At 38.7% G+C, this 23,656-nt stretch overlaps 3 protein-coding genes across 5 annotated transcripts in view; 2 read left to right on the top strand and 1 right to left on the bottom strand.

Moving 5' to 3' along the window:
- The window catches only part of TOM1L1 (target of myb1 like 1 membrane trafficking protein), a 57,261-nt gene extending 41,319 nt beyond the window's left edge, over positions 1-15,942 (top strand). For 2 of the 3 annotated variants that reach the window (XM_032872022.1, XM_032872020.1), the window contains exons 12-16: positions 8,632-8,683; positions 10,587-10,689; positions 11,144-11,225; positions 14,728-14,792; positions 15,373-15,942. In XM_032872022.1, the coding sequence (XP_032727913.1) occupies positions 8,632-8,683; positions 10,587-10,689; positions 11,144-11,225; positions 14,728-14,791 (301 nt within the window). In that variant the 3' untranslated portion in view covers position 14,792; positions 15,373-15,942. The remainder of the gene's footprint in view (positions 1-8,631; positions 8,684-10,586; positions 10,690-11,143; positions 11,226-14,727; positions 14,793-15,372) is intronic. The other variant, XM_032872021.1, reaches the window with a different exon arrangement.
- Positions 15,729-23,486, bottom strand: LOC116876066 (cytochrome c oxidase assembly protein COX11, mitochondrial). Its single transcript, XM_032872025.1, has 4 exons — positions 23,068-23,486; positions 19,452-19,607; positions 17,688-17,813; positions 15,729-17,040 (listed from the first exon to the last, which is right to left on the bottom strand). The coding sequence occupies exons 1-4, from the start codon at positions 23,428-23,430 to the stop codon at positions 16,858-16,860; spliced, it is 828 nt and encodes a 275-aa protein (XP_032727916.1). The 5' UTR covers positions 23,431-23,486; the 3' UTR covers positions 15,729-16,857.
- STXBP4 (syntaxin binding protein 4) overlaps positions 23,485-23,656 on the top strand; it is a 157,847-nt gene continuing 157,675 nt past the window's right edge. Inside the window, exon 1 of the mRNA XM_032872018.1 lies at positions 23,485-23,594. The gene's annotated coding sequence lies outside the window, so the exon portion shown is untranslated. The remainder of the gene's footprint in view (positions 23,595-23,656) is intronic.

Below are 23,656 nucleotides of genomic sequence, written 5' to 3'. Positions count from 1 at the left end.
ATTGTTTTTCTTTGGTGTGTGGGCCTATGAATTTTAACATATGTCTAGATCATGTAACCACCACTACAGAATACAGGGTAGTTCTTCACCCCCCAAATTCCCTTGTGGCATTTCTTTATAGTTATACTGTCCCACACTCACCACCCCCCAACACACCCAGCAACCACCAGTCTGTTCTCTGTCCCTGTAGTTTGTCTTTTCAAACATGGCATCTAAATAGAATCATACAGTGTGTCCTATTTCTAGAAAACATTGTGTAAAATTGGCATTTGCTTCATATATTCTGAAGTTCTATTATTAAGTGCATGTGCATTTAGTATTGCTGTGTCTTCTTTGTGAATTGACCCTTAAAGCATTGTATCGTCTCCTTTTCATCCCTTCTGATTTTCTTTGCCCTGATGTCTACTTTGATACTAATATAGCCACTCTAGCTTGCTTTTGATTAGTGTTTGTGTGGTGAATTGTTTGTCATTTTTTTACTTTTAACTATATAAAAATATTTGAGGGGCACCGGGGTGGCTTAGAGGGTTAAAGCCTCTGCCTTCGGCTCAGGTCATGATCCCAGAGTCCTGGGATCAAGTCCTGCATCGGGCTGTCCACTCTGTGGGGAGCCTGCTCTCTCCTCTCTCTCTGCCTGCCTCTCTGCCTACTTGTGATCTCTGTCTGTCAAATAAAAATATTTGAACTGCATTTCTTGTAGATAGCATACACTTGGTTCATGCCTTTCTATGTACTCTTGTAATTTCTGTCTTTAACTGTACGTTTAGACCATTTACATTTAATGTAATTAGGTTTGGATTTAGGTTTAACATTATGTAACTTACTTGTTCTCTTTGTTGTTGTTTTTTCTGTTTCCTCCTTACTGCAGTCTTTTGGATTGTTTGAATGTTTTCATTATTCCATCTTATCTATTATGAGTTTGACTGTAATTCTGTGTAGTTTATGTTGAGGAGGGAGGGGAATGGTTGCTCTAAGGATTGCAATGTACATAATATTTTAGTTCAAGTACACCCAGTATTTTACCACTTAAAGTAAAAGGTATGAAATTTAGAGATCCTCCATTTATATTGTAGTTATTGTATATATCCACATTGAAAAAAACCCCAAGACAATGTTACACTCTTTGTGTGCAACCTCAAGTATATTTTAAAGAACTCAAGAAGAGGAGCCCACCCAATATTTGCTGTTTCTGTTGATCTTTTATTTTCTTATATGATTTCCGTTCTCTCTGAAGAATTTTCTTTAGCGATTCTTTTAGAGCATGTTTACTGGCAGTGAAAAATCTCCTTTTACTTCATGTGAGAATGTCTTTACTTCATCATTGTTCCTGAGGGATGTTTGCAATGGATACAGAATTCTGGCTTGATGAGTTGTTTTGTTTTGTTTTTTCTTTCAGTTTTCAAACATTCTTCCACCCTATTCTGGCCTATGTGGTTTCTAATGAGATGTCTATATGCACTCACATCACTGTTTTCCTATAGATAATATGTTGTTTTCTCTGTGTTACACTTTAAGAATTTTTTTCCCTAATTTTGAACAGCTTAATTATGATATGTCTGGACATGGATTTCTTTTGGTTTATTCTGTTTGGGATTTGCTGAGAGTGTTCATTTCCTATGGCTGCCATCAAAAAAAAAAAAAATCACCACAAACTTGGTGGTTAAAAACCACAGGAATTAATTTTCTCATACTTCTGTAGGCTAGAAGCCTGAAATCTGCAGGGCCACACTCTCTGCAGGACTCTTAGAGACTAGCAGCATTCTTCATTCTTCTAGCTTCTGGTGACTGTTAGCACTTTTTTTTTTTTTTTTTTTTTTCCTTCCTTGGCTTGGCCCACATTACTCCACTTTCTGCCTCTACTTTCATGTTGTCTGATCTGTGTGTATGAGTGAGATCATATGATAATCATCTTTCTCTGATTGACTTATTTGGCTTAGCGTAATACCCTCTAGTTTCACTATGTCATTGGCAAATGGCAAGATTTCAATTTTTTGGTGGCTGAGTACTATTCCATTGTATATATGTGTCACATTTTCTTTATCTGTTCATCTGTCGATGGACATCTGGGCTCTTTCCATACTTTGACTATTGTGGAAACTGCTGCTATAAACATGGGGGTGCATGTGCCCCTTCTTTTCACTACATCTGTATCTTTGGGGTAAATACCCAGTAGTGCAATTGCTGGGTTGTAGGGTAGCTCTACTTTCAACTTTTTGAAGAACCTCCATACTGTTTTCCGGAGTGGCTGCACCAGTTTGCATTCCCACCAACATTGTAGGAGGGTTCCCCTTTCTCTGCATCCTCACCAACATCTGTCATTTTCTGACTTGTTTATTTTAGCCATTCCAACTGGTTTGTGAGGTGGTGTTTCATTGTGGTTTTGATTTGTATTTCCCTGATGCTGAGTGATGTGGAATATTTCTCATATGTCAGATGGCCATTTTTATGTCTTCTTTGGAGCAATGTCTGTTTATGTCTTCTGCCCATTTCTTGATTGGATTATTTGTTCTTTGGGTGTTGAGCTTGATATGTTCTTTATAGATTTTTGGATACCAGCCCTTAATCTGGTAAGACATTTGCAAATACCTTCTCCCATTCTGTCAGTTGTCTTTGGTTTTGTCGACTGTTTCCTTTGCTGTGCAAAAGCATTTTATCTTGATGAAGTCCTGGTAGTTCATTTTTGCCTTTGTCTCCCTTGCCTTTGGAGACAGGTCTAGACAGAAGTTATGGCTGCCTGTGTTCTCCTCTAGGATTTTGATGGATTCCTATCTCACATTGAGGTTTCTAATCCATTTTGCATCTATTTTTGTGTATGGTGTAAGAAAATGGTCCAGTTTCATTCTTCACGTGGCTGTCCAAATTTCCCAACACCATTTGTTGAAGAGACTGTATTTTTTCCATTAGATATTCTTTCCAGTTTTGTCAAAGATTAGCTGACCATAGAGGTCCATTTCTGGGTTCTCTTTTCTGTTCCAGTGATCGGTATGTTTGGTTTTGTGTGAGTACCATATTGTCTTGATGATTACAGCTTTGTAATAAAACTTGAAGTTTGGAATTGTGATGCCACCAGCTTTAGTTTTCTTTTTCAACATCCCTTTGGCTATCCATGAGGTCTTTTCTGGTTCCAAATTTTAGGATTATTTGTTCCAGCTCTGTGAAAAAAAGTTGATGGTATTATGGTAAGGATTGCCATGAATGTGTAGATTGTATTGTAGCAGACATTTTAACAATATTTGTTCTTCCAATCTGTGAGCATGGAACATCTTTCCATTTCTTGTTATCTTCCTCAATTTCTTTCATGAGTGTTCTATAGTCTTCTGAATACAGATTCTTTGCTGCTTTGATTAGGTTTATTCCCAGGCATCTTACAGTTTTTGGTGCTACATTTGTAATTAGGATCAACTACTTAATTTATCTTTCCTCTCATTGTTAACATATAGAATGTGACTGATTTCTGTGTATTGGTTTTGTATCCTGCCATTTTCAGAATTCCTGTTCTAGCAATTTGGGGGTGGAGTCTTTTGGGTTTTCCACATAGAGTATCATGTCATCTGCGAAGAGTGAGAGTTTGACTTCCTCTATGCCGATTTGGATGACTTTTATTTCTTTTTGTGGTCTGATTGCTGAGGCTAGGACTTCCAGTACCGTATTGAACAACAGTGGTGATAGTAGACATCCCTCCATTGTTCCTGACCATAGCGGAAAAGCTCTCAGTTTTTCTCTGTTAAGAATGGTATTTACTGTGAGCTTTTGGTAGATGGTTTTTATGATACTGAGGTATGTTCCCTCTGTCCCTAGACTGTGAAGTTTTAATCAAGAAAGTATACTGTACTTTGTCAAATGCTTTTTCTGCATCTACAGAGAAGATCATATGGTTCCCATCCTTTCCTTTATTAATGTAGTGTTTCACATTGATTGATTTGCAAATGTTGAACCACCCTTGCATCCCAGGAATAAATCCGACTTGGTCGTGGTAAATAATCCTTTTAATGTACTGTTGGATCCTATTGGCTAGTATCTTGGTGAGAATTTTTGCATCCATCTTCATCAGGGATATTGGTCTATAATTCTCCTTTTTGGTGGGGTCTTTGTCTGGTTTTGGGATCAAGATAATGCTGGCCTCATAAAAAGACTTTGGAAGTTTTCCTTATATTTCTATTTTTTGGAACAGCTTCAGAAGAATAGGTATTAATTCTTCTTTAAATGTTGGGTAGAGGGCGCCTGGGTGGCTCAGTGGGTTAAAGCCTCTGCCTTTGGCTCCGGTCATGGTCCCAGGGTCCTGGGTTCAAGCCCCACATCAGGTTCTCTGCTCAGCAGGAGGCCTGCTTCCTCCTCTCTCTCTCTCTGCCTGCCTCTCCACCTACTTGAGATCTCTGTCTGTCAAATAAATAAATAAAATCTTTAAAAAAATAAATAAATGTTTGGTAGAATTCCCCCTGGGAAGCCATCTGGCCCTGGCCCCCTTTTCTTGGAGATTTTTTATCACTTTTTCAGTATCCTTGCTGGTTATGGGTCTTTTCAGGTTTTCTCTTCCTTCCTGTTTCAGTTTTGGTGTTTATATGTCTCTAAGAATGCATCCATTTCTTCCAGAGTGCCTAATTCTTTGACATATAGTTGTTAGTTGTTCATAAAATATTCTTAGAATTGTTTGTATTTCCTTGGTGTTGGTCATGATCTCTCCTTTTTCACTCATGATTTTTATTCATTTGGGTCCTCCTTTTTTCTTTTTGATGAGTCTGTCCAGGAGTTTATCACTTGTATTAATTCTTTCAAAGAACCAGCTCCTAGTTTTATTGATCTGTTCTACTGTTCTTTTGGTTTCTATTTCATTGATTTCTGCTCTGATTTTTGTTATGTCTAGTCTCCTGCTGGGTTTAGGCTTTACTTGCTGTTCTTTCTCCAGCTCCTTTAGGTGAAAGGTTAGGTTGTGTATTTGAGACCTTTCTTGTTTCTCAATAAATGCTTGTATTGCTATGTATTTCCCTCTTAGGACTGCCTTTGCTGCATCCCAGAGGTTTTAAACAATTGTGTTTTCATTGTCATTTGTCTTCATGAATGTTTTTAATTCTTTAATTTCCTGGTTGACCCATTCATTCTTTAGTAGGATGTTCTCTAGCCTGCATGTATTTGAGTTCTTTCCAAATTTCCTCATGTGATCAAGTTCCAGTTTCAAAGCATTATGGTCCAAAAATATGCAGGGAATGATCCCAATCTTTTGGTACTGGTTGAGACCTGACTTGTGACCCTAGTATGTGATCTATTCTGAAGAATTCCATGTCCACTCAAGAGGAATGTGTATCATGTTGCTTTAGCATGGAATGCTTTGAATATATATGTGAAGTCCATCTGGTGCAGTGTGTCATTTAAAGCTCTTGTTTCAAGACAAAACCAGAGAGGAAGACAAACCATAAGACACTGTTAATCATAGGAAACAAACTGAGGGTTGCTGGAGGGGAGGGGGTTGGAGGGAAGGGTAAATGGGTGATGGACATTGAGAAGCGTATGTGGTGTAATGAGCTCTGGGTATAAGACTGATGAATCACGGACCTCTACCCCTGAAACAAATAATACACTATATGTTAATTTAAAAATAAGCTAAAATAATAATAATAAGATCTTGCTTCTCATTGTTCTGCTGTTTAGATAATCTATCCATTGCAGTGATTCGGGTGTTAAAGTCCCCTACTATTATTTTATTATGTGTTTCTTTAGTTTTGTCATTAATTGGTTTATAGAGTGGGCTGCTCCCATGTTAAGGGCCTAAGTATTTATAATTGTTAGATTTTCTGGTTGGATAGACTCTTTAAGTATGATATAGTTTCCTTCTTCATCTCTTATTATAGTCTTTGGTTTAAAGTCTAATTTGTCTGATATAAGGATTGCCACCCCAGCTTTCTTTTGAGTTCATTAGCATGATAAATTGTTTTCCACCCCCTCACTTTCAATCTGAAGGTGTCTTTGGTTCTAAAACGAGTCTCTTGTAGACAGCATATCAATGGGTTTTGTTTTTTCATCAGTCTGATGGCCTTTGTATTTTGATTGGGGCATTTAGCCCATTTACACTGAGTAACTATTGAAAGATACACATTTAGTGCCATTGTATTACCTGTAAAGTCACTGTTTCTTTATATTGTCACTGGTCTGTGTTACTTTTGGGCCCGTTCTTTGCTTAAAGAATCCTCTTTTATATTTCTTTAGATTTTTTAAAAATTTTATTCATTTATTTGAGAGATAGCATGAGCAGGGAGAAGGGGCAGAAGAGAGAAGCAGACTCCCCATTAAGCAGGGTGCCCAATGTGGGACTTGAGCCCAGGACCCCAGGATCCCAGTGCTAGCCAAAGGCAGATGCTTAACCAACTGAGCCACTCAGGTGCCCTCCTCTTTAATATTTCTTGCAGGTCTGTTTAGTGATCACAAATTCTTTCAATTTCTGTTTGTCTTGGAAGCTCTTTATCTCGCCTTCTATTCTGAATGACAGCCTTGCTGAATAAAGTATTCATGGCTACATATCTTCTTCTTTTAGCACCTTGATTCTGAGACCATACACTGTCCCACCTAAGATTCTGCCCTGCTTTGCCACCTGAGTGCCTTTCAGGCTGGGATGTCCCTCACCAGAGCAGACTTCTAAAAGTCCTGATTTTGTGCTCTGCTGCTCTATCACTTTTGGGTAGCCAGCTTACAGAGCCCCCCCACCATGGTTTATCTTCCAATATATCACCTCAGATTCACTTCTCTACACCTCCTACCTTGCAGAAAGTGGTCTCTTTTCTATTTGTAGAGTTGCAGCTATTATTTTCTTAGATTGCTGGTTGAGTTCACAGGCGTTCAGAATGATTTGATAGCTATCTAACTGCATTTCTGGGACCCAACAAAACTAAGGTGTCCTACTCCTCTGCCATCTTGGATTTCTCTGCTGCCTGTTTCCTCTGTCATCCTCGTTTTCGTAGGGAGCTCATTCTGTAATTTTTTTTGAAAACTTCAGTTATATTTTTGATTCTAAAGTTACTATTTGGCTCTTCTTTATATCTTATTTTTCTTTGAAACAACTTTCTATTTTTCCATCTCTTTTGCATGAGTGTTCACAGTTGCTTGTTGAAGCACTCATATAATAGCTGCTTTAAAATCTGAGATCATTTTAACATCTGTGTCCTCTTGATACTGACTTCTGTTGATTGCCTTTTCTTTTGCCTGTTGAAATTTTTCCAGTTTTTCACATGCCTAGTAATTTTGGATTGTATCCTAGGCATTTTTAATGTTAGGATACACTTCCTCTTATTTATATCCTGTCGAGGATGGGGCTGTTTTGATTTTAGAAGGCAAACAACCTCCTTGGGTTCATGCTTCAACTTTGGCCTACTGCCTTTGTGCTGGATTTGGTAATATGGAGGTAGCTGGTTCCAAAGTAGTTATGTTTTCAAAGCTTTGTTGTGCTATTCTGATCTGTCTCATGTGTGCCACCCTGAGTTCTGGATGGCTATGTGTTTAGTTCTCAGTGTCTTTGGCATCCTGATTGGGATCAAATCCACAGAGGCACAGATCAAGGAGTGAGCACAGGATGTCATAAACAACTTTAAGATTTTTCTGAATTCCTCCCTCTTTGTTATTTCTCTGGTGCTTTGCTTTTCTAGGATTTGCCTTTTTGTTCCTCCAGTCAGAAAACTTGAGATTCAGTTGCTCTGTTATATGCGATGCATTTCCTTGACTGTGCATGTGTCTGGGACCAAGTGGTGGGACAGAAAAGAAAAAAAAAAAAAAAACCAGCAAGACAGTGTTTGTGTTGTCCTTGGGATCACAGTTACACTTGTTGGAGGAGAAGGGTCCAGACTTCTGATGAATAAACCTCTGCAGGTCCCTCTTGCTTCTACTGTCACTTCAGCCACTTTGGGATTGCCTCAGGTTTAGAGGATGAGAGAACAGAAAAAGAAAAAAGGGGAAAAGGAATTTCCACACTATCTCTGAGCATTAGGATTTCTGTCTCCTGCTCCTTGAGTGAGAACAAAAGAGCTTCTCCTGGAACTGGCTGTTCTCACTGCCCAGTCTTGGGTTTTAAGCTGCATTGCATTCAGGTATACAAGGGGTGGGCGGGGGGGAGAGTTAAATTCACAATGATTTGGTGATACTCAAAATCTAGTCTTCTTTCCCAGTTAGCCTATAAACAATTTACTTATCAGCCCTCAAATATTTGTCCCATGCATCCTTTCCAGGTTTTTTAGTTCAGGTTTTTTAGTTGCCCTCAGTGGGAAAGACAAGCCGAAGTGTGCGTGCTATCTTACATTAAACTAGGGCCCTTCCTACCTCATTCCTAACCTCTACTCTGGATTGCTTCTCATCCTTCAGGAAATGACAGGGTGGTAGCTTCTCTGATGGAAAAACTGACAGCTTGTTCTCACTAGTCTATTATGTATACTTCAGGATCTCGGGGCTACCACTGCCATGGGATAGTGCTTTGTCTTTATTCTCTTTGGTATTTGGGCATCAAAAGCTGATGGGCACTGAAACCAGATGGCTGTTGTTATATAAAATTTCATTGCAGTCTGAAGGTTTATTTTAGATTTTGTTCATAGGAAGTCATCTTTTTGCATTTGTGCTCTCACTGTAGGGTAATCAAGCTGTCTTGTCATACTCTCCTAGGTTTACCCAAAGGACCAGCCAAAACATCACCTCAAGTCCTACATATGAAAGTGTAAGTACTGAAACCCGTCCCAGGCAGCACCCCAGGCAGCAGATTATCATGGCTGAGGAGGAACTCCCGGTCATTAAATCTCATGTTCTGTTCAGTGTTGTATTATATGTTCTATAACCTGTTGATACAGTCCTTGTTAGGACCTCTCTTTATCATCTTTTTAGCCTTTCAAAATAGGCAGGCTGAATCTTACTTCAGTTAGAAAAATGGTTACAGATCAAAATTCCTTTAGTGTTTATGGTAGCTGTCTCCTCTTCTTTCCTTCCATCCTGTTTGATGGGTTTCGTACAGGCTTTCATTCCTCCCAGTGTGCTGGTATAGCTCTTCTCATGGTCTCCAGTGACCTCCATTATTACTAATCTACTACTGTCATTTTCAATGCTCATCTTACCTGATTTATTGGCAGGTGACAGAATCACTCACTTCCTCCTTTTTTGCACACGTGCCTCTCAGACACCACTCACTTTTGTTCTCTTAATTCCACTTCTCTATCTCCTTTGCTGGCCTCCACTCCTCTACTGGTCTTCCAGGGTTGCAGACCCCAGGGCTTAGGCTACAGACTTCTCTTTCCACATGTGTTCTTCCAGTCTTTTAGTCTCGTATCTTAAAATACCATTCAGACTCTGACAATTTACAATTGGTACCTCCAGGCCAAACCCCTTCCCTAAACTCAGAACTCACAAATCTGCCTTCCGAGTTATCTCTTTTTGTGTTCTTCCCAGTCCTGTCTCTTCACATGCTCTTCCTTCAGGCTTCCCCACCTCAGTAAAGGACCCCTCCACTCTTTCAGTTGCTTAAGTAAAACCTTGGAAAACAGTGCATGACCTCTACCTTTTCACCTTTTCCCTTTGCAGCATACCTATTTTCTAGCCACTTCTCACTGCCTCCACTTCTGCATCCCAGTCCAGGCCATCAGATGGATATTGCAGTGACCTCCTCAGGTTACCCTGCCTAAGCCTTCACCTCCCTCTCCACCCCCATCCCCATCATACAATCTGTTCTCAAACCAGAGCAGTCTTAGGAGAGGGCGGGGGGAAAGTCATGTATTAATTAACTGCTCTAAAGCCACCTATGATTTTTCCTCTTCTGTTTTACTCTGTAAAAACCTGAAATGCTGATCTCTCCTCTCCCATTACCTCTCTAACCTCACCTCTCTTCCTTGGCTCACTCTACTCCAGCCACACTGGTCTCCTCTGCCTCAGTGATGACCTTGTGTCCCCTCAGGTACTCCCAGCACCCACCTCAGTCAGGGCTCTGACAGTGAGGCATTCCCTGACCACTACTATCACAGCAGTAGCCCACCCGTCTACCCCAGGCTTTATTCTCCCTGTTACACTGGGTTTGTTTGTTTGTTTGTTTTTAAGAGTACTTGTTATCGGACATCTGTTTACATTTGTTGATTGTCTGCTTCAAGGGTACAGGGACTTGGCCTATTTTATTTATAGTGCCTGGCATCTAGTAGGTGCCCAGGATATATCTGTGAAATGAATGAGGACTTTATAAGAAGATATTTCTAAGACTTTATTAGTTCTGATTTGATGTCATCACCTTATGCCCTTCTGTAGCGTTAAGATTTATTTTCCTGTTTGAGGGTGAGATTTTTTAGTCAATGGGAAACAACAGAAGCTAGACTGAGCCACACATTTTTTTTTTTAAAGCAACATGTTAATTTTACATTTTGTATGGGAAATGAGGTACAGTGGGCATGGAACCAGAGAGAAAAAGTAGTAAGTGTTATAAATGGTTATTATCTAAAAAAGTAATAGTTCGTAATTTCTAATTCTTGTCCAGTTGAGAGTAATGGTTCTTGGAATAGTGCCACTTAGAAGCCTGGGAATCTAACAAACAAAAGAAAAGCTTATTGTAGAATGTTTATTTAAACATTGTGCTATGCTTTCTTCAGTTTCCAGAATATTCAAATTCAGTACTACAGCCAGTTAGTCTGCAGAACATTCCAGCCACACTATCAAGCCAGAGATTGCCTTCCTTGCCCAGCAATCATCCAGGTACTTGAGACCTGTTATTTGCATTGAAAAAAGAAAACTGGTGAGAATATAGGAGTCTGTCAGAGATTTACTTCTGATTGGAAATAGGTATATAGAGAGGAAAAATGAAGACTTCATATGCCCTTTTAAGCTCCATGAAGTAAATGCATGGCACATACCATTATGACCGACATTAGATTATAAAAATGCTTGTGTTGTGCTGAATGTTGTATTTGGAATGCTGAGGTAAATGGATCTTTAGCTGAAGTTTGGAAGACCTTTTGTTATATATAGATTTGTTGCATGTGGGAGTAGCATTAGAATACCAGTTGCATTTATTTCTGGTTGTCAGGGTTTCTTAGGGTCTAATGTTTGAAGTCTGAATCATAAAGAGAATATTAATTATGCATGTGTTCTTGAAAAATACAATGTGTGTTTACTGGTTGGGTGTTTTGTTTTTGTTTTTTGCCTAAAGCATTGACAAAGAATGATCTTCAGCCACCCAATTACTATGAGGTAATGGAATTTGATCCCTTAGCTCCTGCTGTCACTACAGAGTAAGTCATTTACAAAATGATTAATTTATTTTTCATCTTGGTTCCTTTTGGTAACAGAGCTAACAGGGTTTGGTTTTACATTTAATTTTGTTTAGGTCTTGGCAGAAATTGATGACCTTATTAAAAATGACTTACGAGGTTTTATGGAGGCTGTTGCTCTTAATGGTTTTATTGTGCTCGGCCTTATGACTAAAAAATAAAAATGCTGGGGCTGCACATTAAGAAATAACTGGAACCATCGTGTACATTAACGGGTTCCTTATAGATGCCTTGGGAAAAAGGTTCTCTCCAGCTTGAGAAGGGCACTATATTCGCTAATTGGTGACATAAGTAATATCACATTGATGGATTATTTTAACTGTTCTTTAACTACTAATCAGAAAAAAAATTGTTGTTAGTCTTCACTCTATATGTCAACTTAAAACGGATTAATAAAGCATTAGTTAGTGTAAACGTGTCTTCTTAACTTGAAGCTCTTAGAGCGTTATTTTATGATATGTTGGTCAAGTGTATATAAATATTTATGCAACAGTAAGTAGGCTCATTAGAGCTTTAATACTTTGACCATTACCCCTAGAATTCTTAAAAAGGATTAAAGCACGTTTATAGAAACCATTGTTAGGAAACTGACAGCCTTTAGGCAGTATCTTCCTTACAGCTGTGTTCTGTTTGACCTATGTGGAATTTAAACCGTGCATTTAAAAATTAATTGACAAAAAATTAAAAAACTGGGATATTGTAAAAAAAAAATTATGTATGTATCTGGTCTTGTGGATTCTTTTGGTACTGTGGCAAAGCAAGGCCTGCATTTTTAAATGGCTAGCACTACGTTAGGACTGAGTAGTAGCTGCCTCATTAAGGCAAGGTATGTGCTGCAGTTGATCAGGCCCCGACTGGCCGGCTTCGTCCATTTATTTGATCAGCCTGGCATGTGTTAAACATTTGAGGGTTTGACCCCTGGTTTTAAACCAATAATGCAGTGATCCATTTTGGAATAATTTATGAATTTTAACAGACTTAGAAGTTCATTAAATACTTTTTTTGTTAAGATTTTTTTATTTATTTGACAGAGAGAAATCACAAGTAGGCAGAGCAGCAGGCAGAGAGAGAAGGGGAAGCAGGCTCCCTGTCGAGGAGAGAGCCTGATGTGGGGCTCAATCCTGGGACCCTGAGATGATGACCTGAGCCGAAGGCAGAGGCTTTAACCTACTGAGCCACCTAGGCACCCCTAGAAGTTCATTAAATATTTTTTTCCTAATGTAGGATTGCAAAATTTCCCTAAGTCATTCTGGTTGATAAAGTATCACTGAATATATTTGTCACTTAAGGAATCAGAATCACATACCATCCAAAGAGGAAGTGGAGTTTATTATATTCCAGTTAACTAGGAAATTATAAGTAGATATGGCAGTGCAACAGATATTAAATTTGAGAGAGTGAGAAGCTGGATAAGTGGAGCTTTGGAATCCTCTACCATTGTGGTTCTTACTTTCTGAGGGGTAGGGTGTTTCATTCCATTAAAAATTCACCTTAGGAAATTCTCCCTAAGGAAAACCACAAAGCCTTGTAGAAAAAGTTGTGGAATTTTCACATCACTAGTTGTCCATGAACCCTAGGTTAAGAATTTCTGTTCTGGTAGGATGAGTACAGTATTTATGAAGTTATATACATACATGTGCACATGATTCATCTGGCAAATGCTTGAACACTATATGCCAAGGACAATGACTGATGCCTAATTTATAATGTTGAGTGAGAGGCGTCCTCCCCATCCTCATGGAGGTTAAATCTAGCGTGGAAGAAGAAATCAGGGAACCTGGGTGGCTCAGTCAGTTAAGTGTCTGACGCTTGATCTCAGGGTCATTAATTCAAGCCCTGTATCCATGGAACATACTCAAAAAAAAAAAAAAAAAAAGAAAACGGAAACATATATTTACAGATCATGTTAATGGTATGAAAGAACATGGTGACTTGAAAGATTATAACAGGTAGAACTAATTTAAATGAAGGGTAGAGAAAGCTTGAGGAAGTGACAATAAGGTTGAGACCTGCAATTATCAGTCAGGTGACAAGTTTGGGAATCAGTTTTGTAGGCCCTGGGAACAACAGGTACAAAGACTGTGAGTAGACAGAGTTTGGGCACATTCAAGGAAATGAACAGCTAATGCCAAGAGCAAAGAGAATAGGGACACTATTATTAGCCGATGTGGAAGAGCAATTTGGAAACCAGGAGGGAGTACAAAACTGTGATGAACCATCAAAGAGAACATGATGACTGAAAACTAGTTAATGAATTAAGTAGAAGGAAATCCTTGGTGTAAGCTGTTTTGCTAGACTGATGCGGACAGAAGCCAGATTTTAGTGTGTTAACAGAGGGGAGGAAGTAGGGATGGTCATTATAGATGCCACTATAAACTTCCATATGAAGGGATGGTGGACAATGGCTTGGTAGCTAGAGGTTACTGAGATGATCACTCAGTAGACATGGGATTGAGGACTGCCTTATTTTAGAAAATAGGAGACAATGGAGCATCTGTAAATGCTGACCAGTAGGATCTAATAGATAGGGAGACCAGAAGTTCAAAAAGGGGGAAGACTGAGTGAGTAACATGTTTTGAGAAGCCAGGTGTAGCCAGAAACAGATGGTGGTATAGGTGAAGAAGATGAAGACTTGAAGATATGGTGATAGGGAGATGAGAGTTTCCATACCACGGCATTTAATTTACTTTTAAGTGAGGTTTCTGACCAAGAGTGGTAAGAGGAGGGGGACCAGAGATGTGAGGAGTGAAAGAAGTTGAAATAGCTTTGTGGAAATACATTAAAATTTCTGGACCCTCTTGGATCCTTGTAATGTTGATGAACATGGCTTCACAGTGCTATGATTTTTTTAAAAGATTTTCTTTCCCCAGCCATGTTTTACTATACTGTATCAATGTTGTATTTGTAGGTTTAGATGTTTTCTTAGGTATAGGCCTATGTAAGACAGATATGAAGAACTGAACGATGCCATGAAAAATTACTATAAATGAGGTATAGAGATGACACTTATAAGTTGAAGGGGGCTCAGGAGTTTCGACTGTAATAACATAGGTTAAGAAGATAGAATGTTAGTATTTTTAAATGGTTTGAAACCTGGAAAAACTGATTTTTTTGTTTTTTGGGTTTTTTTTTTGTTTTTTGTTTGTTTGTTTGTTTTTTGGGGCTTTTTTTTGGGTAAAGCAGAGAGCAAACTGTCCAAATTTGAGCCACATTTTTCATTGAGTCACAACTAAAATGAATTGGTTATATGAGATACATATTTGTAAGATGCATGGGAATTACATTAGGCTCTAAGAAAGCTATAATATAATGTAAGCTTCAAGGGCAGAGATCTGTTTTTATTCACTGATACAGTCTGAATACCAAAAATGGGAGATTTTTAGTTAAGGTGTTGGTAGTTAAAAGCCAAAATAGTACTTTGAAATATAATAACCCTTTTGCCATGATGGTTTGTTTGTTTCAGAGCTGTTTATGAAGAAATTGATGTTCATCAGCAGAAAGGAGCTCAAAGTCATAGTGAATGCTGAGGTAGACTTCAACTTATACAATATACATTCCCCATGCTATAGAATTCCAGTGTAATTGCCACTTTGTTTTCAGTATTTACATTTTATAAAGGCCATTTGAATCTGACACTTTGAGTGAAATCTTAGTACAAAAGTTTCTCCTAATCACTCCAATTATAATGAAATACAATTTTTGTGAGCTTGTTAGCTAAAAATAATGAACCTTTGGAATGTAGAAGTTGGGTCTATGGGTACAGAAATATTAATGCTAACAAAAATAATGATCAATAGAAACTTCTTAAGCACTGAAATAGACATTTATTTTTTTACATACAGTTAATATCTACTAACTGGTGAAACCCACTTATTGCTCATCCAGATAGGTCTGGATTCTTCCTATTTGTTATATCAGTCATCCTATTTTATTTACTAATGAATGCATGGCCATCAGTGACCCATTAACCTTATTTATTCCCCTCACACCTACCCCCATTGAACTAGTACATGCCCACCTTTCTGCATTAGATTGTGACTCTCTCGTTATGTAGGAATGGGGAAAGAAAAGGAAAGGATGAAGGGTGGCTATATTCTTTCTATTCTAGGGGAAGGCGGATGACCAGCTCACTAACTACATTAAAGGTGCCAATTCTCTAAAAGGTAGACCCTATGAAACTTTGAGGCCCAGAAGACAAGACCTACCAGCACATCAGAAGCTTAGTGGAACATTTCTCCTCTGCAGTAATGAAGCTTCACAGAAGAGTAACAATTCCACAGGAATATTTATGCTTCCAGACCACAGTTTAAACTTTATCTCAAAAGAACTTGGTTGTAACATATACTCAGTTAAAACTTCAGCAGAAGAAAAATCCATTGTACTGAGGCCAACTAGTTTAATGACAGCAGCTTAGGTTTCATTGGGCTTCCTACTTTTAGAAAAGAAATCCTCACACAGCTGTGATAAGAGTAGATGAAGATTATTTTATTACAAAATAATTATGAAGACTATTGAGTGCCTTCATTTAACTAAGTTGAATGTAAAAGTCAATTTGTACTTTTTATAAATAATACTTGTTTAGAATTGTAACTTGTAAAAGCCTTCATGATTGTAGTTTATATTTCAGATACCTTGAAGAGGTCACTGGACTCTTCATTAAAGTTGCCTTTAAATACAATTCTTTGTAATACTAGATGATCTTTTTTCTCTCCCTTTAACTGTAATATTTCTATCTGGAACAAACACTACTAGAAAATATTTAGAATAAATTGTGCATTCATTTATGTCATAAATTACAATGACAGATTCCTATTAAAACAATTAATACATTTTTTTTTTTTAAACAGTTTGTTCATAGAATTTCTGATAGGAGTCTTCACAATTCCACACTTATATTTTAACATTCAGGGACTTGAACCATCAAAGGAAATGCTATAATCCTAGTTAATATATTTGTGCATTTTATTTCATTTCATGATGCCAAAATTTCAGAATATAAAATAGCCCTAGGGCCTAAAGGAAAAACAGTCAAATCTGAAGTCAGTATGTTACCTCTAGGCAAGCTATTAGGGCTCAGTGATTCTTCTTCCATTGTGAGCTTTTAAAGTAGTGACTATTCACAATAAAAGAAAAAAGTAGTAACCCGACTATTTTAGAAATAATAAAAATGGGCAGAAGACCTGGAGCCTAAAACAGATAATCCTGGGAATAACAAAAATATTCACTGTTACAAGTATGAAAGGCTAATAATCTGTAAGGGGAGCAAATAGAATTAATCTGAACCATCAAGTCCATGCCTACATATTTAAGAAACAGGAGTTTCTCTTATTATTACTTACCAATATTACTTTTAGTATTACTTATATTACTCTATGGCTTTGAACAGTCATACATTCAAACAGGCATGTGGATTCCTTATGATAGAAACCGTTCAATTTTAAGTAGGGTAAGTTAGTTGAGGAAAAAAAAAAAAACCAGCATTAAATAATATTTAAAATAGCTTCACATTACTGTAGGATATTTCTCCCCTGAGAAGAGTAGATACATGATTTTTCAAAAATCACAAATCTGAAGCAGGACTTAGGTGCTAACTTCAATTATAGCCTGGAACCGGCAACTGCTGTCCCTCCTTTGCTTCAAAGAAAGTGTAGGAAAGAGTGATGAGATCAACATTCACCATTCTTGGATCTTCAGCAAATTCAGGATCAATGTAGAAAAACACTGGCATATCTACTTCTTCTTGTGGATTAAGCCTTTGTTCCTCAAAACAGAAGCACTAGAAGTTATAGAAAGATATTTAATTTCTTTTAGATTAGAAATATTAATAATGGTCCATTTCTTGGCTTTAGTGAGCATAAAATTGAATATTATAAGAAAAATAACTAAATATCATCTAAGTTCTGAGACAAAATGACAGTATCTTTGATTTTTGCTTTAAATTGAGACTCAATGGGCTCCCCCTGCTCAGCGGGGAGTCTACTTCTCCCTGTGCCCCTCCCCTCGACTTTTGAGCATGCACACATGCTCTCTCACTCATAAATAAAATCTTAAAAATTTCAAAAAAAAAAATACTGAGACTCAACAAAATTGTTGGGGGTGGGGGGCAGATGGGGAGTGGGAGAAAAGAATCTGGAGCAGACTCCCAGCTGAGCACAGAGACCAGTGCCAGGCTTGATCCCATGACTCTGAGATCATGACCTGAACAAAAATCAAGACTCCAACACTTAACTGACTGAGCCACCCAGGCACCCTGTTCCTCTTTGAATTTTAAAGAAATTAAAATTTGGTTCATCTCAACCTCTGCATACCTGTTTAAGCAATGGGAAAAAAGTTTAATGTTTAGAAGAAATGAATTTTCAGAAATTAGTTTCTACTAAACACTGCAGTAAGTTTAATACTAAAGTTTGCATATATAAGCTGTACCTGTATTTTATTGAAATACTGTCCAGCTTCAAATGGTACAACATTGTATGTAGAAATTCCAATTACTGGTTTGTCTGTAGGATTCTTAGCTTTATAAAACGCCAGTGCAGTCTCTCCTGGCACTACCTGTTTTAAGGAAATACACATCATCAATATTTGAAATCTCACAGCTCCTCCTTTCCCTTATATTAAATTAGTCATATTATTTTTCCTATCCATCAGACCACAATACTTTATCTAAACTAATACTGAGGATCAGCAAAATAAATTGTGAATACTACCCATGAATATCTTTTTTTTTTTAATCTGGTTTTCAATTTTTACTTGCATATGTCAGTGGAACCAGTTTCCTATTCATTATTAATTGTGCATTGTCCTTTTGTATATCTCAGATCTTCAAGTAATAATCTGCAAATTAAATTACTTTAAATGTTCAAGGACAGCCAAGCCTATCACAGCCCAAACCTGATTTGATTTTTTTTTTAAGATTTTTTTTTTTTTTTTTAATTTATTTGACAGATCACAAGCGGACAGAGAGGCAGGCCCAGAGAGAGGAGGAAACAGGCTCCCTGCTAAGCAGAGAGCCCGATGTGGGGCTCGATCCCAAGACCCCGAGATCATGACCTGAGCCGAAGGCAGAGGCTTTAACCCACTGAGCCACCCAGGCGCCCCTGATTTTTTTTTTTAAAGTTTTTATTTATTTGACAGACAGAGATCACAAGTAGACAGAGAGAGGAGGAAGCAGGCTCCCTACTGAGCAGAGAGCCTGATGTGGGGCTCGATCCCAGGTCCCTGGGATCATGACCGGAGCGAAGGCAGAGGCTTTAACCCACTGAGCCACCCAGGCGCCCCCAAACCTGATTTCTTAACACTGATACCAAATACCCTGACTGACATTCTTTTTAAGAGGTTACCAACTAGAGCAAATTAAACTTATAACCAAAATAAAACTGACTGAATAGAACTTTTATTTAACCAAAAAGCATGAATACTCTTTTTGAGAGAACACATTTTTAAAACTTGCAAGGCTTTAAAAAAACAGATTTCCAAAAGATTCTCTGTCATTTATACCAATTCAGCCACTAATATCTTAAACACTACTATGTGATTAGAATACTCAAAATCATAACCTATAAAACCTTCAATCATTGAAGAGATTCAGTAATGTTTACCAACCTGGGGAGACACCAGTATTTATAAAGGTTTTCCAGTAAGGGTCACAATGAAGCATTTCTGGCTATTCCTCAGTTCATGAAATAATTTCAATTAAATCCTCTAGGATTCCAGTTAGTCAAGATTTTAGGAAACTTTTAAGGTATAGCTTTTCTGAAGTAGAACACGACTATTTAATATGATTACTTCAAAGCTTCTCAGTTTTTTTTGATACAGGCATATCTTTGATATAAATCAGTAAACTGCTTTTCATAGTAATCAATGATTTTCAAACTTTCCCCCTTATCTATACCTGAGGGAAAGTTAACCACATAGCATAAGAGTGAATTCTTAATATGACTCTAATAAGAACAAATAACATTTTCCATCATTCCAAACAGACTTTTACTACAGTATCATACAGTATACTGTTACATTAGGTATAGGAGACTGTCAAAAGTAGTCTGTGAGAATAAAACAATTACATTAATGGAGTCTTAGTATTTTGAGATAAGTTTACATGAGTGTTCCCTAAATTGTTAAACAGTTTAAGTGATGATAATTTTTACAACGAAAAAAATAATCTTTTAATAACTACTTATAGTCACTTACATATATTTCTGTTTGCTGCGGTCTAAAATTCCACTGGAGACTTGCATGCACATCTGCATTAAAGGTGACTTTAATAATTCGATCCTTAACAGGCACCATGTTTTCAATCTGGTCTGATGCATGACCTGCTACTGCTGATCCTCCAAGACCAGTAGTCTAGGTATTAAAGATATTAAGAATATTACAGGGTAATATGCCAAATAATACTTTCAGGTGATGGTTTATTGGATAAAAACAAATTTTAAAAACAATTTAGTAATCTAGTAGAAGCCCAATTTATATACTGTCACTGGCCACTTCCTATGAATGTGTCAATGGCTTGACCACCTTTGGGGTGTCAAGGGCCTCTATTTGTTAGAGTCACTTTATTTTTTCAGTAATCACTTGGTTATTGGACATAGTAAAAAAATGAGTCATTTGAGAGAAAGCAGACTCCCCACCGATAATATATAGCTCAGAATTTTAGCTTAACTTTCCAGTAAACATATTTCTACGTATTGCTAGTGTTTCATATACACTACTAGTCATTAACAGAAGTAAAAATTACCCACTCATTAACAGAAGTAAAAATTACCCACGGCCCTATCATTTCAATGAAACTAATTCCATTATCCATAGTCCTATCTGATCCTTTTCCATATCATGATTTTAATAGCATAGATTAGTTTGTAGTTTCACTTCTGTATTCTGCTTTTCTCAAGCATCATAAGTATTTTTCCATGTTGGTAAATGTTTTTGTAATTTTTTTCTGTACTTTGTATAGTATAGCTTTTGTAAATATCATTGGTTAATCAGAAAAACTGATCCCTTTGGCAACTGAATAAATCACAAGACAACAGAATAATCTGTGTCTGACATTTCTTGCCTATCTTCATTGCCATTAATTATCTCCTTATCATCAGAGATGTTTAAAAAGAAAAATCCTTACTTCCAGGGTCATCATTCTTCTGATGCTTGAGGTTGCCAGAATTCTGGTCTCCGGATAATTAATCTGTTACTATACTAGGAAAAAAATACCAAATTTGAGGCTAGGGGAAGACTCCCAGCAAAATGTAGTATTACTATCTTCCATGTATTACACAAGTCAACTAACTGCACTCAACTGCCCTGCAACATTATTGAATTACATTATAAACCTAAAAGCTGCTAGGATAAGCCTTTATCCTGTTTAGTAAGTAAATTCTTCTGCCCATGAGAGCTATAGTGCTTAAGTTTTAAGATGTAACTCCTGAAGAATTTGAGTCACTTGAATAAAGATTCCTTAATGTATTCTGACAGACAGTCTTTGCATATAGATTCTTCAAATTTGCAAATTTGATAATTAGATAACTTAAAAACAGAAAAGGGCAATGAAAATATGTCCTGGGCTCTAGTCTAGTTCTGCTACTAACTAGCTCTAAGAACTGAATAAATCTTACTTTGGGGGGCTATATTTTCTTTTTTTTTTTCTTTTTTTTTTTTTTTTAAGATTTTATTTATTTATTTGACAGACAGAGAGCACAAGTAGGCAGAGAAGCAGGCAGAGAGAGAGGGGAAAGCAGGCTCCCCGCTGAGCAGAGAGCCCAATGTGGGGCTCGATCCCAGGACCCTGGGATCATGACCTGAGCCGAAGGCAGAGGCTTTAACCCACTGAGCCACCCAGGTGCCCCTGGCGGGGCTATATTTTCCACATTCATAAAATGTGTGGTCACTGTATTAAACTTTATATAATTCCTTAATTTTGGCTCTAAAGTTCTGTGACTCCAAAAGTAAAAAAGAGGCTCTTTTGGAAATGTCACCGTGTAACGTCCAACTTGATTTAAGTTTAGGATTACAAATTACAATTTTTACTATCCTGCTCTGCATCTGCACACACACGTACAAAATACTGTCATTCACTTAAGTGTGAAACCGGGGGTTTCTCAACTTTGGCACTAAGGGCATTTCAGGTTGGATAATTCTTTGGGTTTTTCTGGGTTTTTTCGGTGGGGGAGGCAGGGGAAGTGTTTGTCCTGTGCAGTATTGAACGTTCAGCAGCATCCATAGCCTCTACGCACTAGGACATCAGTAGCACCTTCCCTGCTCACCTCCCAAGTTATGACAACAAAAAATGTCTTCAGATGTTACTAAATATTCCCTGAAAATAAAACTGACTCCCTTCTCCCCTCATGGTTTGTGGAGATTTATACTTGCTATTTTGGATTCAGTTTTATGATTTAACTAACTGCTAGTTTGGGGATCCATGCTAGGTCCAGACTGCCCTCTGATTAAAACTAATTCACATTCTATACTCATCCTCCCAAATTAAGCTACTGCATACCCCATGAATACTAATATTTGGAGACTGAAAAGTCCTTTAGATTTTTGCTGTTTTAGTCATTATGGAAAATAGCATGTTCATGTCCAAAAGGAGAAGAGAAGTAAGCGAGGCATTAACAATACTGGCAGTTAACCAGTGATTCCCAAACTTTGCTACACACTGGGATCACCTGACAATCTTTAAAGAGTTACAAATGCCTGACTCCCTCTGGGAGACATTCTGATTTAACTGGTTAGGGATGTGACCTGGGTGTCAGGATTTTTAAAAGCTCTCCAGATGAGCCCCCCTCACAACAAAGTTGGGAGAACCACTATCAAACACTTAGTGAATGACAGGAAGGTAGCTCTCACTTTTATTTCTTAAACAGAAATTCCTGGCCCCTTCCCACACCTAATCAGAATCTCTGGGGTGAGGAAGCCCCAAAAACATATTTATTAAAGAAGCTCCACTAGTGAACCTAATGCCTAGCCAAAACAGCAAACTATTAATTAATTAATTAATTCCTTAATTTTTAAGGAAAATATATGTGAAATACGTAAAGTTTGCCTTTGTTTATGGTTCTCAAATACTAGTCTGCATCAAACACAGCTAGGCGACTTAATTAAAGCACAGATTGCCGCGCCCCTCTCGCAGAGTTTCTGATTCAGTGGCTCTGGAGTTTGACTTGGTAATGTGCACTCAAGCTCCCAGGTGATGGGACGCTGGTTCTCTGGGGGACCACACCTGACGAACTGAATTAGGGTTTCCGATCTAAAAGGGGGCCCTGGGTAAGCAGATTACACTTACGTATCAACCGCGGAGGGAAGCCCCAAATGCCCGACTCATGCCTTTGTGGGGATTAAAAGTACTTCCCGCTTAAGCCCGACTGACAAACATACTCCCACTTCCAGGGTTAACCATCGCACATCAGCCATATATGGTTCACAGAAGCAATGTACTCATGTAACTCACATCTTATAAAAGAACACGTATGTGAGCAGCCAAAGGGTAAGGCAGACTGGTGGAGAGCAAAGTATAGGCTGCGGACGTTTTCAGTAGTGTAGCTCAGAGATAGGCAATTCCACTCCAGTGTGGTCAGGATAAGCACGACTGCTATAGGGGCTTGGGTTCTACTTGTAGCTTTACCACTAACTTCTTCTGGTAAGCCTGGGAAAGTACTTTTTTTTTAGGGGGAGGGCGTACTTTTTAAAGCCTGTTTCCCCTCTGGTAGCCAATCTCAGGCCCTTCCACACAACACGGAGGAGCGATCGCAGCCTAGGGACCTGGCCCGCACCTCCCCGCCCATGACACCGCCCAGGAGGCAGCACCGCCCCCTACCTGGCAATAGAGCCGATAAAGGGGCACGGCGGCGTACGACGCCCCCAGCATGCCCACGGCGGCGGCGGCCACGTACGTGAGGACCGTCTTGTTCCGACGCCGCCAGTCCTCCTCCTGCGCGCGCGTGAAAGGGTTCGTGCTCTTCGGCCGCCGTGGCGGCTGTAGGGCCAGGTCTGGGCCCGGGTTCGGGCGCCTCCATGTCCCAAGCCGCCTCAGCCCCCTCTCAGCACTTCCTGTCCCACTCCTTCTCGGCCTGAGAAACGGCTCTGCGCTCTCGGCAACTTTAGTCGGGGACCCAGGGTGACTCCAGCGCCAGCCACAGACGGTGACGCGCCTCCATGCCCCATGCCAGAGTCCTCCCATAGCGCCCAGAGAGAGCTCCTGGCATCGGAGACGAGAAGACAGATCTCGCGATGCCTGGCCAGTCTCGCGACAACTGGGAGGAGCGTGCCGCTGCTCTGGCTACAGGACTCCTCAGGTGGTGGCGCTGGCAGTCGGGCTACGGAGGCCGGGTTACCAGATTACGGGTAGGTTCGCGTTTTGCTCCATGACTGTTCCTCCCACTTTGCTTCCTTCCAGTGCTTTTCAA

The sequence above is a fragment of the Lontra canadensis genome, unplaced genomic scaffold (assembly GCF_010015895.1).
Source record: "Lontra canadensis isolate GAN:19392208 unplaced genomic scaffold, GSC_riverotter_1.0 scaffold43, whole genome shotgun sequence".
Lineage (NCBI taxonomy): Eukaryota > Metazoa > Chordata > Mammalia > Carnivora > Mustelidae > Lontra > Lontra canadensis.
This window is presented reverse-complemented; position numbering and strand designations above follow the sequence as displayed.

Bases quoted from the DNA above. Each gene is read 5' to 3' on its own strand.
- LOC116876066 (XM_032872025.1), bottom strand. From the start codon at position 23,430: ATGGGAGGACTCTGGCATGGGGCATGGAGGCGCGTCACCGTCTGTGGC. The intron at 17,814-19,451 runs GTAAGTGACTAT...TCCTTAAAACAG, and splicing joins CGCAGCAAACAGAAATATAT to GTAGTGCCAGGAGAGACTGC. The intron at 17,041-17,687 runs GTACAGCTTATA...TATAACTTCTAG, and splicing joins AGTATTTCAATAAAATACAG to TGCTTCTGTTTTGAGGAACA.